General features: G+C 44.9%; 1 protein-coding gene across 1 annotated transcript in view; it reads right to left on the bottom strand.

Annotated features, from left to right (window-relative positions):
* LOC121275081 (cytoplasmic dynein 1 intermediate chain 2-like) overlaps positions 1–14993 on the bottom strand; it is a gene marked incomplete at its 3' end in the record, with an annotated part of 161157 nt that overhangs the window by 4902 nt on the left and 141262 nt on the right. The window contains exons 7-12 of the mRNA XM_041182488.1: positions 9191–9353; positions 8942–9041; positions 7615–7740; positions 6166–6312; positions 5836–5949; positions 1165–1298 (exon numbers count right to left, since the gene is read on the bottom strand). Of these exons, the coding sequence (XP_041038422.1) occupies positions 1165–1298; positions 5836–5949; positions 6166–6312; positions 7615–7740; positions 8942–9041; positions 9191–9353 (784 nt within the window). The remainder of the gene's footprint in view (positions 1–1164; positions 1299–5835; positions 5950–6165; positions 6313–7614; positions 7741–8941; positions 9042–9190; positions 9354–14993) is intronic.

Genomic DNA, 14993 nt, shown 5'->3' on the forward strand with positions numbered 1-14993 from the left:
ACTTCCTTCTGTGCTGTTACCACACTATGATTCTTTCGGTGGATATAGGCAGTCTTAGCGATGGCACAGGTAAATGGTCAGAAGCTCCTCTCAGCATCAAAAATTATACCAAGAATCAAACAGTTTTGGTGAAAGGTCACCAACTTGAAGCATTAACTCAGTTTCTCTCCACAGAGGCTGCCAATGCTACCAACTACTTAAAGCATTTTCTGGTTTTTTTTCAGTACCCGGCGGATTTTGTTTCTGTGTGGCCCACAGTCCGGTTCAGCCTCAGACAGTTGCCAGGAAGTGGGCTGGAGTTGGTATCTCGGGAACGGAGTTTGGAGAGGGGACCAAAGACCAGTCTTCCCCATCTTTAATTGTAGGAAATATCTGCTCATTCAGCACTGCACGTCAGATCGGCAATCTGGTAATTTAGTGGCAGTGAGGTCCTTTACCTGGTCTGGCCTACATGTGACTTCACACCCACATCAAAGTGGCTGAGTCTTAAATGCTCTCTGAAATGGTGGAGCAAGACACTCACTTGTATCAAACTGCTAAATAGTCAAAAAAGTAATGAAACCCAACTGACCTCAGCACCGGAAACAACAACGGCAAATCCAGCCTTGTCAACCCTGAAAGGTCCTCATAACTAACGTCTAGCACCCCATCCACCACCTTCAACATTCACTCCCTCCACCACCGATGCACAGTAGCAGCAGTGTGTACCATCTACAAGATGCACTGTAGGAACTCAGCAAAGCTCATTCGACAACACCTTCCAAAACCACGACCTCTATCATCTAGAAGGACAAGGGCAGCAGACACATGAGAACACCACCAACTGGAAGTTCCCCTCCAAGCCACTCACCATCCTGACTTGGAAATATATCACCATTCCTTCACTGTCGCTGGGTCAAAATCCTGGAACTCCCTCCCTAACAGCACTGTGGGTGTACCTACACCACATGGACTGCAGCAGTTCAAGAAGGCATCTCACCACCACCTTCTCAAGGGGCAATTAGGGATGGGCAATAAATGCTGGCCCAGCCAGCGACACCCACATCCCGTGAATAAATTAAAAAATGTCGACAAGCTTATCTGATCACAGAAAAGTGATGGGACTTCGACATCTGACAGAATTATTCATATAGTCAATTTTCTCCACAAGTGCATTTATTGTACCTGCCAAGGCGACATGCTGTGTACACAGAGCCTTCTTCACTGCCCACAACAAAGTTATTGATGTCCCCCAGTGGAAAGGACATGGAGGTTACAGCAACTGCCTTCGATTGCTTGTGTACCAGCTCAATACTGTCCTGTAAAAAAAAAAGTCACCAATAACACGCGATTTCACAAATAGATAATATATCAATGTACATTATCTGGTGCCCCAGATATGCAAGAGATGTCTCAAAATAGTGTCAAGGCTCCTGTTAAAGGAGACAGAACTTTCTCAAGCTCAGCATTGACAAGACCAAATGTGCGGCTGCCATACCCAAGATCACCTATTTTCATCGCTGTAATACTGCCTGTCTTCATCTCTGTCTCACTTTTACCACTTCTGAAAGTTTCATCCAATCTTTGTCTTTTCTAGGCTCAACTTCCCCAACACTCACCGATCTCCCAAGCTCCACCCCTACCCAAACTCCAACTTGCCCAGAACTCCACCGATCATATCCTCCATCATGCTTACCAATCACACTTGTTGTAACCAACCTCTCCTCAGTGTCACTCACCAAGTACATTAAGTTCAAAAATCCTCATTCTGGTTCAAAAATCCTTTCTTAGCCCTTCCTCATCCACCTTAGCAATTTCCTCCATCCCAACGTCACAGTGTGTACCATCACTTCCTGACTCTACTAAGCATCTCTCCTGTCCCTTCCCCACCCCAACTCCCTACATTCCCCACCCCAATGTGTGGCACAGCCATCGGCCTTCAAAGCTGTAATCTGGAATTCGCTTCCTTAAATCCCTCTACCTTGCTCCACCTTTCTCCACCCTCCAGGATTAAGGGCATCTCCTCAGGCTGGAGAGGGACTTGAAGTGGGAGAGGAGGGATCCAGTTGTCGTCGTCCACATTGATACTAATGACATTGATAAGACAAGAAAGGAGGTTCTGCTGAAATAATTTGAACATTTAGGAGCTAAATTAAAAGGCAGAACCTCCAAGGTAATAATCTCAGGATTACTACCTGATCCATGGGCAAACTGGCATATGGTAAATAAAGTCAAGAAATTAAATGCATGGTTCAAAGATTGGTGTGGGAGGAATGGGTTTCAATTCATGGGGCACTGGCACCAGTACTGGGGTAGGAGGGAGCTGTTCCGGTGAGACAGGCTTCACTTGAACCGTGATGGGACCAGTGTCCTGGTGATCCAAATAACTAGGGCTTCAAACTAAATAGAGGCAAGGGGAGGGTTCTGGAAAGGGGATACATACGCTTACAAAACAAAAGGCTATGGCAGCATTCTAGGACAGCTATTTAGGCAATGATACCCAGAGTGTGGCAAGAAGGGACAGAGTGCACAAACATTAAAAACAGCAGCAAATAGGGTCAAAGGGGGAAAAATGGTAAAAAGGCAAAATTAATGGCTCTTTACTTAAGTGCATGTAGTATTCAGAACAAAACAAATGAATTAACGGCACACAGACGTTCATAGGTATGATCTTATAGCCATTACGGAGACATGGTTACAAGGAGAACAAAGCTGGGAACTAAATATTCAGGGTATGTGACTTTTTGAAAGGACAGGCAGGAAGGAAAGGGTGGTGGGGTAGCTTTGTTAGTACAAGGTGGAATATGTACGATAGCAAGAAATGATCTTGGAACAGAAGATGTAGAATCCATATGGGTGGAGGTAAGAAATAACAAGGGGAAGAAGACACTGGTGGGAGTCGTCTATAGGCCCCCCTAACAGTAGCTATACTGTAGGACAGAGAATAAATCAGAGATAATGAGGGCATGTAAAACAGGCAGTACATTAATCATGGGTGATATTAATCTTCCTTTGGAAGGAGTAATTTGACAAGGAAATATTTAATGAACGGCATGACACTAGGAAGTTCTGAGGAACAAAGGGACCTTGGCGTGTGTGTCCATAGATCTCTGAAGGCGGAGGGGCATGTTAGTGGGGTGGTGAAAAAGGCATTTGGGACACTTGCCTTTATCAATCGAGGCATAGATGACAAAAGTAGGGAGGTCATGTTGGAGTTGTATAGAACCTTGGTGAGGCCACAGCTGGAGTACTGTGTGCAGTTCTGGTCACCACATTATAGGAAGGATGTGATTGCACTGGAGAGGGTGCAGAGGAGATTCACCAGGACGTTGCCTGGGATGAAACATTTAAGTTATGAAGAGAGGTTGGATAGACTTGGGTTGTTTTCATTGGAGCAGAGAAGACTGTGGGGCGACCTGATCGAGGTGTACAAGATTATGAGGGGCATAGACAGGGTGGATAGGGAGCAGCTGTTCCCCTTAGTTGAAGGGTCAGTCACAAGGGGACATAAGTTCAAGGTGAGGGGCAGGAGGTTTAGGGGGGATGTGAGGAAAAACTTTTTTACCCAGAGGGTGGTGAGGGTCTGGAATGCGCTGCCTGGGAGGGTGGTGGAGACGGGTTGCCTCACATCCTTTAAAAAGTACCTGGATGAGCACTTGGCACCTCATAACATTCAAGGCTATGGGCCAAGTGCTGGTAAATGGGAGTAGGTAGGTAGGTCAGGTGTTTCTCACGTGTCGGCGCAGACTCGATGGGCCGAAGGGCCCCTTCTGCACTGTGTGATTCTGTGATTCACGTAGATTGGGAAAGTCAAATTGCAGAGGTAGCCACGAGCAAGAGTTCGGGACAGCTTCCCAGAACAATATGCTGTGGATCCAACCAAGGCTATTTTAGATCTGATAATGTGTAATGAGGCAGGTTTAATAAATGATCTCAGAGTAAAAGATCCCTTAGGAAACAGTGACCATAACATGGTAGAATTTAGCATTCAGTTCGAGTGAGAAACTTAGTTCGGAAACAACTGAGATAAACTTAAAGAAGGGTACTTACAGAGGAATTAAGGGCAAAGTTGGCTGGAGTGGACTGGGAAAGGAGTTTAGCAGAAAAGACAGTTGATGAACAATGGCAAATGTTTAAGAAAATAGTTCATGACTCACAACAAAGATATATCCCAGTGAGGAAGAAGGATTCTAGGAAGGAGATAAACCAACCATGGTTAACCCAGGAAGTTTGGGATAGTATCACATTGAAAGAAAAAACATACAATGTGGCAAAGATTAGTGGTAAGCCAGAGGATTGGGAAAGCTTTAAAAGCCAACAAAAGATGACCAAAAAAATAATAAAGAGGGAGAAAATAAACTTTGAGGGTAAACTAGCAAAGTAATATAAAAATGGACAGTACGAGCTTCTTTAAATATATAAAAAGAGAGAGGCCAAAGTGAACATAGGCCCCTTAGAGAATGAGGCTAGGGAAAGAATAATGGGGAACCAGGAAATGGCAGAGGAGCTGAATAAATATTTTGCACCAGTCTTCACGGTAGAAGACACTAATAGCATTTCAAAAATACTAAATAATCACGGGGCAAAAGGCCAGGAGGAAATAAATACAATAACCATCACTGGAGAAAAAATACTAGGGGCTAAAGGCTGATAAGTCCCCAGGACCTGATGGGTTACATCCTAGGGTATTAAAGGAAATAGGTGCAGAGATAATGGATACACTGGTAGTAATCTTCCAAGAATCCTTAGATTCTGGAAAAGTCCCAGAGGATTGGAAAACTGCCAATGTAACACCCTTATTCAAAAAGGGAGGGAGACAAAAAGCAAGTATCTACAGGCCAGTTAGTTTAACATCCATAATTGGGAAAATGTTTGAGTCTATTATAAAGGATGTAATAGCAGAGCATTTAGAAATGCATAATCGAATCAAGCAGAGTCAGCATGGTTTCATGAAGGGTAATCATGTCTGACAAATTTATTAGAATTGTTTGAGGAGGTAACAAGCAGGATCGATAAAGGGGAACCAGTAGATGTAATATATTTGGATTTCCAAAAGGCGTTTGATAAGGTACCACACATAAGGCTACTTAATAAGATAAGAGCCCATGGTGTTGGGGGTGGTATATTAGCATGGATAGAGGATTGGCTAACTAATAGAAGACAGGGAGTTGGGATAAGGGGGGCATTTTCAGGATGGAAACCTGTAACTAGTGGAGTGCCACAGGGATCAGTGCTGGGGCCACAGTTATTTACAATTTATATTAATGACTTGGACGAGGGAAGTGAATGTTCTATCGCCAAGTTTGCGGATGACACAAAAATAGGTGGGAAGGCAAGTGGTGAGGGTGACACAAAGAGTCTACAGAGGGATACAGACAGGTTAAGTGAGCGCCCATTTAAGACAGAGATGAGGAGGAATTTCTTCTCTCAGAGGGTAGTGAGTCAGTGGAATTCTTTACCGCAGGAGGTTGTAGAGGCTGGGTCATTAGGGAATCAAGGGCTATGGGGAAAAGGCAGGAAAGTGAAGTTGAGGATTATCAGATCAGCCATGATCTCATTGAATGGCAGAGCAGACTCGATGGGCCGAATAGCCAACTTCTGCTCCTACGTCTTATGACTTTCAAGTCACCCCTTCAACCACACCATCAGTCACCTCCATTAACCTTCTCCTGCTCTTGACCCATCATCCTTAAAAAATGCCATGGGATGTTTTACTATAGTTAAAGGCTATAGTCAGTGCAAGACTTAGACTTGGTCAGAGCAAGCTGTTTTCGAAATATAATACTAGCCCCCCTTTCTGGAACAATTATCTGTGCAAGGAGCAAAGCATGGTAAGGAAAAATCCATGTTTCTTACCTGTGGCTGAGAGAGCATGTCCAGGCTCCAGGTACACAGTTTTCCATCAGTGGAAACACTGACTAGGTTATGAGCATTTTGAGTACCGACAACATTCACACAGTACACAGGGTGCTGTAATACAGAGAACAGTCAGACTGAGTTATCACTGTAAAATTCTGGGAAAAACAAACGTTTACTCCAATCTCTTTCTCAGGATAATTTTATCCCCCATTAACTGTGTTTACAAAATACTGGCTGTCTGATTCATATCTTGGATCCATGTGATGTGATGAAAGGTTTAGATGGAAATATATTTGCAGCATGTGCTAATAAGTGGATTATTCTCACTGTGTGAGCTGCAGCAGATAGTGGAGTCCGCTGGACAGGTGTCTTCTTGTTACTGCGGTTATCCCAAAGGACAATCTGACCGGAATACGTTCCACCCACCATGAGATTTGGGTGAAACTGTGCAAAGCAGGCAGACATGACTTTTGACTGGAAAAGAGAACACGTAAATACAATTACACCTTCTCATAACTAAAAATAGAAATCAGAAAAGATGAGCTGCTTTCATTAATATTCCGTCTTTATACTCCATGTTTAAACTCCAGTTTTAAACTGTCAGCATCTGTCAGATGAGACATTAAACCCAGGCCCCACCTGCCCTCAAGTAGACATAAAAGATCCCATGGCACTATCTGAAGAGCAGGTGAGGTTCCCCTGGTGTCTTGACTGATGTTTATCTCTCAACCACCATCACAAAAACAGATGATTTGATCATTACCTCACTGTTGTTAGTGGGAGCTTGCTGTGCGCAGATCGTCCGCCAAAATTCTGACACTACAACAGTGACAACACTATGAAAGTACTTCACTGGCTGTAAAACGCTATGGGATATCTCGCAGTCATGAAAGGTGCTATACAAATGTAAGACTTTCTCTCCATAGAACTGTGCAGCTCAAGGAGGCCAATTTGAACCACACACAGCAATGAGTCAATAAAAGCCATTCAAACGTATAGACAACACGATTTTCTGTCCAGATGCAACCCTGCCCTATTCTTTCCATGTCTGGATAAGAGTTAGATGCCTTAATGAACTACCTGGGCCAGTTTGTGTCAAAGCATGCAAGAGACAGGTGTGCAAGTCTCATTTATTGTTAAGCCTTTCTTTACACAACTTTGGGACTAAAGAGGCAGTGAAACAACAGATTTGTGCATAATTAACAGAAAATATGGCAACTGCACTCTAGACTTGGCAAGTCACCTGCTCACTTTCAAAACATTTTCATGTGGAAGTACAATACAAAAGGGAAAACGTTTGATTTTGAGTGTGTGCGTAGCAGCAACTTCACATGTGCACACTAAATAAGGCTCAGGAAATGTACGACACTGAAGAAGGCCATCTGATCTTGACAAAAAGCTATCCCGCCTAACCCCATTTTCCAGCACTGGGCCCTTGGCCTTGCAGATCACAGCCCTTCAAGTAATCATCCAAGTACTTCTTAAATGTGGTGAGTGTTTCTGCCTCTAGCACCTTTTCAGGCAGTGAGTTCCAGCTTCCTATAATTCAATTTCATATAAATATCATTAACAGCACACTTCCTGTGATGCATAAAGCTAAATAGCGGAGAGTAAAATTAGACCACTCAAATGTGTTAAATATACAAAATACAATGTTCTGGTATCCTGCCAAGATAGATAGATTATGCATGATTCCCAAATTTAGCAAGTGGTTAGGAAGAACTGTAATCTATAAACTGAATATATGTAAAATAGTTTCAATACAATCTACAATACCTGGCAGTGAAAGATATACTCTGGAGTGGTTTTCTTAAACTTCATATTCCATACAAGAGTCACACCATCAGGCTCGTTCAAAGCATCTTCATTATTAGTATAAGAAGCAACCAGTAGTTCTGGATACTATTTGAAGAAATAGTGATGAAGGAAAGAAACAAATCAGGTAACTCAGAGGAGTTAATACAAGATACAGCACTCCCTCATTATACTATCATTTGAAAGATCAACTGCCCTCAATTCCCACAGCCCAGCTTAGGACTGACTTTCAAATAGCTCACAAAGCAGTCAATCTCTTTGGATTGGATTTGGATCACTGGTATGATGGGTGAACTAGATAGGAAAGTGAGCGGAAATCCACTGCACCACTTTGCATATTCACAGAATCACACAGTGCAGAAGAGGTCCTTCGGCCCATCGAGTCTGCACCAATGTGTGAGAAACACCTGACCTACCTCCCTAATCCCATTTACCAGCACTTGGCCCACAGCCTTGAATGTGCACATTTCCGGGGACAGGAGAACTGGGAGCTTCAGTAAGATATAAATTGGAGGGGCGGGGGAGAGAAACACCTCACACACAATTTCCTAATGTTTACCTATGCAGGACAGCAATGTTTGTCCATATTCTCCCTCAAGGAAATGGTGCCATCATGTTTCCCAAGCATTACACTGACTTTTGCATTCAGCTTCAAAGAACCCAGGAAGAGGCTCATTGCTCACGTTAAAAGGTTATTTACAAACGGTTTGTTTTCTCTTATCGCTTAGGCATTCATCTGCCACTTTTATTCGGGCAGTTTTCTCTCCTCTCCTGCAGATATCTTTGGACCACAGTGGGCTGACCCTTGAGACTCACTGGATCTCTGCTTTTTTGAAGAGGAGGGTGATTGACAGAAGGAAATCAGCCAAATCAGATAACACCAGGGAAAGTGTGCACTCACCCAGCGGCAGTCTCATCTTCACAGCTACAAACATCGCTCTGGCAAAAGCATATTAATATTGTCTGTGGAGGCTTCAATTACCCAACGAAGGCTTGATGTCCAAGGTGAAGACTAGCCTGCAGGTTGTAGGTGAATGGTTCTTCAAAGGCAGCCCACCAAGATGCCACCAACGATATCTACATGTCTCAACTAACTGGCAACTGTGGGGACTTGCCCTCAATAAGATCAGCTGCAGAGCTCTGCCAACTGTTACAACCTACGTGTAGCATAGGGCAGCTTTAAATAGATTTAAAAAGTGAAACTCAGGGTCCCAAGAGCATGATCAACATTTTAAGAAGCTATTTCTTCATGAGTACAGTTTTCCATTTCCATCTTTGCCTGACTCACCTGTTGTGACCAGTCCAGACAGGTAACAACACGATCCTTTGACCAATTTTCATCGTAAAACTGCCTGTTCAGTGACAACTTGGCTCCCGCTTGAACCTCTCTGTGGGGGCATTTTATAATGTATGACAAATACACAGCAATACAGCTAGTTCACTGCAGGTTTAAATCACAGTGCAGTCCACAGACAAGTCTGTTAGAAAGCAGCATAAAATAAAATAATAAATAAGAAGAAAGGAAGACATTACCCACCCTTCTTTGTCGTCTAAGTTGCGCCCACTGTAGTCGAAGAAGATGTCAGCATGTTCAGTCAGTGCTTGCTCAATCATCTTAGAGGTCTGATCAAAGAAGGATAAAAATCCCTCTGAGTGAAGAATGCTCTCTTTCTCCTCCTCCGTCAGACAATGCCGAGGTGCTGGAAAGAAATTTTGCATCATAGTTGAGCTGAGATGTCTATGGAAGAGCTTTTTTTTTTGAATATTAGTGACTATGTTTCTTTCTCATTGCCATTCTGAGGCCTCTGTCAAACACCTTCCCTGGCACACTGAGCTGGCCCATGCTGACAACAAGAGTTAAAGACAACACAAAGAATCAGAATATCAGCTCCTGGGTCTGCGGTAGACAGCAGAAATAAACACCATGCTCTTAACGCTTTCAGGACCCTGCTATGGTTTGCATGATTACCTTCAGTATACATAGCCTGTTCATACATACCCAAATGTGTCTGCCTATAGTACAATCATCCTCCTCCACACTGCTGCCCAAGGGTGATCCTCTAACCATTGTCCCCTCTTTTCCTCATTGTATTCCCACTCCACAGCAACATCAATTCAAGACCAACACATTTTCTAATGAGTATGTTGCAGTTCCAATAAGGAAGAGAGAATTTCTGGAACTAACTCCAAGTGATGAGGCAGGACAAGTAAGTAAATGGAAGATTACAGGTACTAGGAGAAAAGGGGATATATTAAAGGCTGGGGTTCCAAGAATGATGGGCAAGGTTAGAACAAAGATGATAAGTAAAGATGAAGACAGCAGGGCGAAAGCAACACCTAAAGAGGATGTGAAGGAATCACAACAGGAGACAAATATTCAAAAGGAAACTGCAATAGTTAACGGGACAAACTATGCACAAGTCACCAGGCCCCATTGATGCCCATCCCAGCATACTGGGAGAGTTAGAGCGCAGAGAGGCACTAACCATATCTTCGCAAAAATCTTTGGAATTGGAATTGTGCCAAAGCGATGGAACGGTAGATATAAAATGCCTCTGAATAAGGCCTTCTATACTGAATGAGTCAACATTACTAACTTCACAAAATAAACAGAGAGTCTGCTAACATGTTCCAACCTCAAACAGAAAGAATCAAACCCATAACAAGTTTAAATGCATCTTAGGAAGGAAATCTAACAGGCCCCATCCAAGATTCTGGCACAGGAATTTTATACCACACTCCACTAACCCAGAGCAAGTACAAAAAGAAATAATTAATTCAACTGAAGAATTTTAACAGGCATCAAACACTTTTCAAACTGTTCATTGGTAACAATCTCATACGTAGATTTGAATGAACTGCTGTCAGAAGTTTCAGTCTCGGCTTCTGTTGGTACCAATAACTCCTGTTTGCTGACAGGTTCTTGTATATATATCTGTACAAGTATCCTAGGAATTAAGTGAGGGGAATGTAAAATGCTTTGATGCAAGATGTTGTTTCCCTGAATTCAAATCTCCTGGACTGTGTTTCACAGTCACAGGTAACAGATGTTTCTCATGCTGGAGACTTTCACGTGCTCTTGACTCACACAGAGCATCACCCACAATTCTCAGACACGCTGAGAGCACAGGAGGAGGCCATTCAGCCCATCGTGTCCCTGCCAGTCAACAAAGATCTGGCTACGTTAATCCCATTTTCCAGCACTTGGCCCATAGCCCTGGAGGCTACGGCAATGCAACTGAATATCTAAATACTTCCTAAATGTTCAGAGAGTTTCTGACTCAACCACCCTTTCAGGCAGTTAGATTTCTCCTCAGAGAAATTATCTTAGAGGCGATGGCATACTGGTATTGTCGCTGGACCTAGTGATCCAGAGACCCAGGAAACCAGGGTTCGAATCCCACCAGGGCAGATGATGGAATTTGAATTCAATAAAAATCTGGAATTAAAAGTCTAATGATGACCATGAAACCATTGTCGATTGTTGTAAAAACCCATTTGGTTCACTAATGTCCTTTAGGGAAGGAAATCTGCTGTCCTTACCTGGTCTGGCCTACATGTGACTCCAGATCCACAGCAATGTGGTTAACTCTGAAATGGCCGAGCCAGACACTCAGTTCTATCATAAAAACAAAAAAACTGCGGATGCTGGAAATCCAAAACAAAAACAGAATTACCTGGAAAAACTCAGCAGGTCTGGCAGCATCGGCGGAGAAGATTCTTCTCCGCCGATGCTGCCAGACCTGCTGAGTTTTTCCAGGTAACTCAGTTCTATCAAACCGCTACAAAGCCTATAAGGGATAAAACCGGACAGACCACCTGGCATCCACCTAGGCACCAGAATTAACAACAGCAAACTCAGCCCTGTCGACCCCGCAAAGTCCTCCTTACTAACATCTGGGGGCTTGTGCCAAAAGTGGGAGAGCTGTCTCACAGACTAATCAAACAACAGCCTGATATAATCAACCTCACAGAATCATACGTTACAGACAATGTCCCAGACACCACCATCACCATCCCTGGGTATGTCCTGTCCCACCGACAGGACAGACACAGCAGAGGAGGCAGCACAGTGGTATAGTCAGGAGGGAGTTGCCCTGGGAGTCCTCAACATCAACTCTGGACCCCATGAAGTCTCATGGCATCAGGTCAAACATGGACAAGGAAACCCCTACTGATTACCATGTACCACCCTCCCTCAGCTGATGAATCAGTGCCCCTCCATGTTGAACACCACTTGGAGGAAGCACTGAGGGTGACAAGGGTGCAGAATGTACTCTGGGTGGGGGACTTCAATGTCCATCACTAAGAGTGGCTCGGTAACACCACTACAGACCGAGCTGGCCAAGTCCTAAAGGACATAGCTGCTAGACTGGGTCTGCAGCTGGTGGTGAGGGAACCAAGAAGGAAAATCATGCTTGATCTCATCCTCACCAACCTGCCTGTCACAGATACATCTGTCCATGACAGTATCGGTAGGAGTGACCACCGCACAGTCATTGTGGAGACACAGTCCCACCTTCACATTGAGGATACCCTCCATCGTGTTGTGTGGCACTACCACCATGCTAAATGGGATAGATTCAGAACAGATCTAGCAACTCAAGACTGGGCATCCATGAGGTGCTGTGGGCCACCAGCAGCAGCAGAATTGTACTTGAACACAATCTGTAACCTCATGGCCCGGCATAACCCCCACTCTTCCATTACCATCAAGCCAGGGGATCCACCCTGGTTCAATGAAGAGTGCAGGAGGGCATGTCAGGAGCAGCACCAGGCACACCTAAAGATGAGGTGTTAACCTGGTGAAGCTACAACACAGGACTACCTGCATACCAAACAGCATAAGCAGCAAGTGATAGACAGAGCTAAGCAATTCCACAACCAATGGATCAGATCTAAGCTCTGCAGTCCTGCCACATCCAGTCGAGAATGGTGATGGACAATTAAACAACTCACTGGAGGAGGAGGCTCCACAAATATCCCCATCCTCAATGATGGGGAAGCCCAGCACATCAGTGTAAAAGATAAGGCTGAAGCATTTGCTACAATCTTCAGCCAGAAGTGCCAAGTGAATGATCCATCTCGGCCTCCTCCAGAGGTCCCCAGCATCACAGATGCCAGTCTTCAGCTAATTTGATTCACTCCACATGATATAAAGGAACAGCTGAAGGCACTGGATACTGCAAAGGCTATGGGCCCTGACAATATTCCAGCAATAGTACTGAAGACTTGTGCTCCAGAACTTGCCGCGCCCCTAGCCAAGCTGTTCCAGTACAGCTACAACACTGGCATCTACCCAGCTATGTGGAAAATTGCCCAGGTATGTTCTGTCCACAAAAAGCAGCACAAATCCAACCCGGCCAATTACCGCCCCATCAGTCTACTCTCCATCATCAGTAAAGTGATGGAAGGGGTCATCAACAGTGCTATCAAGCAGCACTTGCTTAGCAATAACCTGCTCACTGACACTCAGTTTGAGTTCTGCCAGGGTCACTCAGCTCCTGACCTCATTACAGCCTTGGCTCAAACATGGACAAAAGAGCTGAACTCCTGAGGTGAGGTGAGAGTGACTGCCCTTGACATCAAGGCAGCATTTGACCGAGTGTGGCATCAAGGAGCCCCAGCAAAACTGGAGTCAATGGGAATCAGGGGGAAAACTCTCCAGTGGTTAGAGTGATACCTAGCACAAAGGAAGATGGTTGTGGTTGTTGGAGGTCAGTCATCTCAGCTCCAGGACATCACTGCAGGAGTTCCTCAGGGTAGTGTCCTTGGCCCAACCATCTTCAGCTGCTTCACCAATGATCTTCCCTCCATCATAAGGTCAGAAGTGGGGATGTTCGCTGATGTTTGCACAATGTTCAGCACCATTCGCGAATCCTCAGATACTGAAGCAGTCCATGTCCAAATGCAGCAAGACCTGGACAGTATCCAGACTTGGGCTGACAAGTGGCAAGTAACATTCACGCCACACAAGTGTCAGGCAATGACCATCTCCAACAAGGGAGAATCTAATCATCTCCCCTTAACATTCAATGGCATTACCATCACTGAATCCCGTACTATCAGTATCCTAGGGGTTACCATTGACCAGAAACTGAACTGGACTAGCCGCATAAATACTGTGGCTACAAGAGCAGGTCAGAGGCTGGGAATCCTGCAGTGAGTAACTCACCTCCTGACTCCCCAAAGCCTGTCCACCATCTACAAGGCACAAATCTGGAGTGTGATGGAATACTCCCCACTTGCCTGGATGAGTGCAGCTCCCACAACACTCAAGAAGTTCAACACCATCCAGGACAAAGCAGCTGCTTGATTGGCACCACATCCACAAACATTCACTCCCTCCACCACCGATGCACAGTAGCAGCACAGTGTTCCTTCGACAAGATGGACTGCAGGACTCACCAAAGCTCCTTTGACAGCACCTTCCAAACCCATGACCTCTACCATCTAGAAGGACAAGAGCAGCAGACACATGGGAACGCTACCACCTGGAAGTTCCCCTCCAAGTCACTCATCATCCTGACTTGGAAATATATCACCATTCCTTCACTGTCGCTGGGTCAAAATCCTGGAACTCCCTCCCTAACAGCACTGTGGGTGTACCTACACCACATGGACTGCAGCGGGACAAGAAGGCAGCTCACCACCACCTTCTCAAGGGGCAGTTAGGGATGGGCAATAAATCCTGGCCCAACCAGCGACACCCATATCCCAGGAATGAATTAAAAAAAACCCTCTTAGCCTTCTACATCTTAACTTAAATCTATGCCCCCTGGTTATTGACCCCTCTACTAATGGAAAAAGTGCCTTCCTATGCTCCCTATCTATACCCCTCAGAATCTTATCCACCTCTATCAGGTCCCCTCTCAACCTTCGCTGCTCCAAGGAAAACAACCCCAGCCTATCCAATCTTTCCTCATAGCTCAGACCCTCCAGCCCAGGGAACATCCTGGGAAATCTCCTCTGCACCCTCTCCAGTGCAATCACATCCTTCCTATAATGTGGTGACCAGAACTGCACACAGTACTCCAGCTGTGGACTCACCAGCGTTTTATACAGTCCCAGCATAACCTCCCTGCTGCTGTATTCTATGCCTCGGCTAATAAAGGCAAGTATCCCACAGACCTTCTTAACCACCTTATCTCCCTGCCCTGCTACCTTCAGGGATCTGTGGATATACACACCAAGATCCCTCTGATCTTCAGTACTTTCCAGGGTCCTACCATTCATAGTGTAATCTCTTGCTGTGTTAGCCCTCCCCAAGTGCATTACCTCACACTTTTCCGTGTTGAATTCCATTTGCCACTGCTCTGCCCACCTGACCAGTCCATTGA

Source organism: Carcharodon carcharias, assembly GCF_017639515.1.
Source record: "Carcharodon carcharias isolate sCarCar2 chromosome X unlocalized genomic scaffold, sCarCar2.pri SUPER_X_unloc_16, whole genome shotgun sequence".
Classification (NCBI taxonomy): Eukaryota; Metazoa; Chordata; class Chondrichthyes; order Lamniformes; family Lamnidae; genus Carcharodon; species Carcharodon carcharias.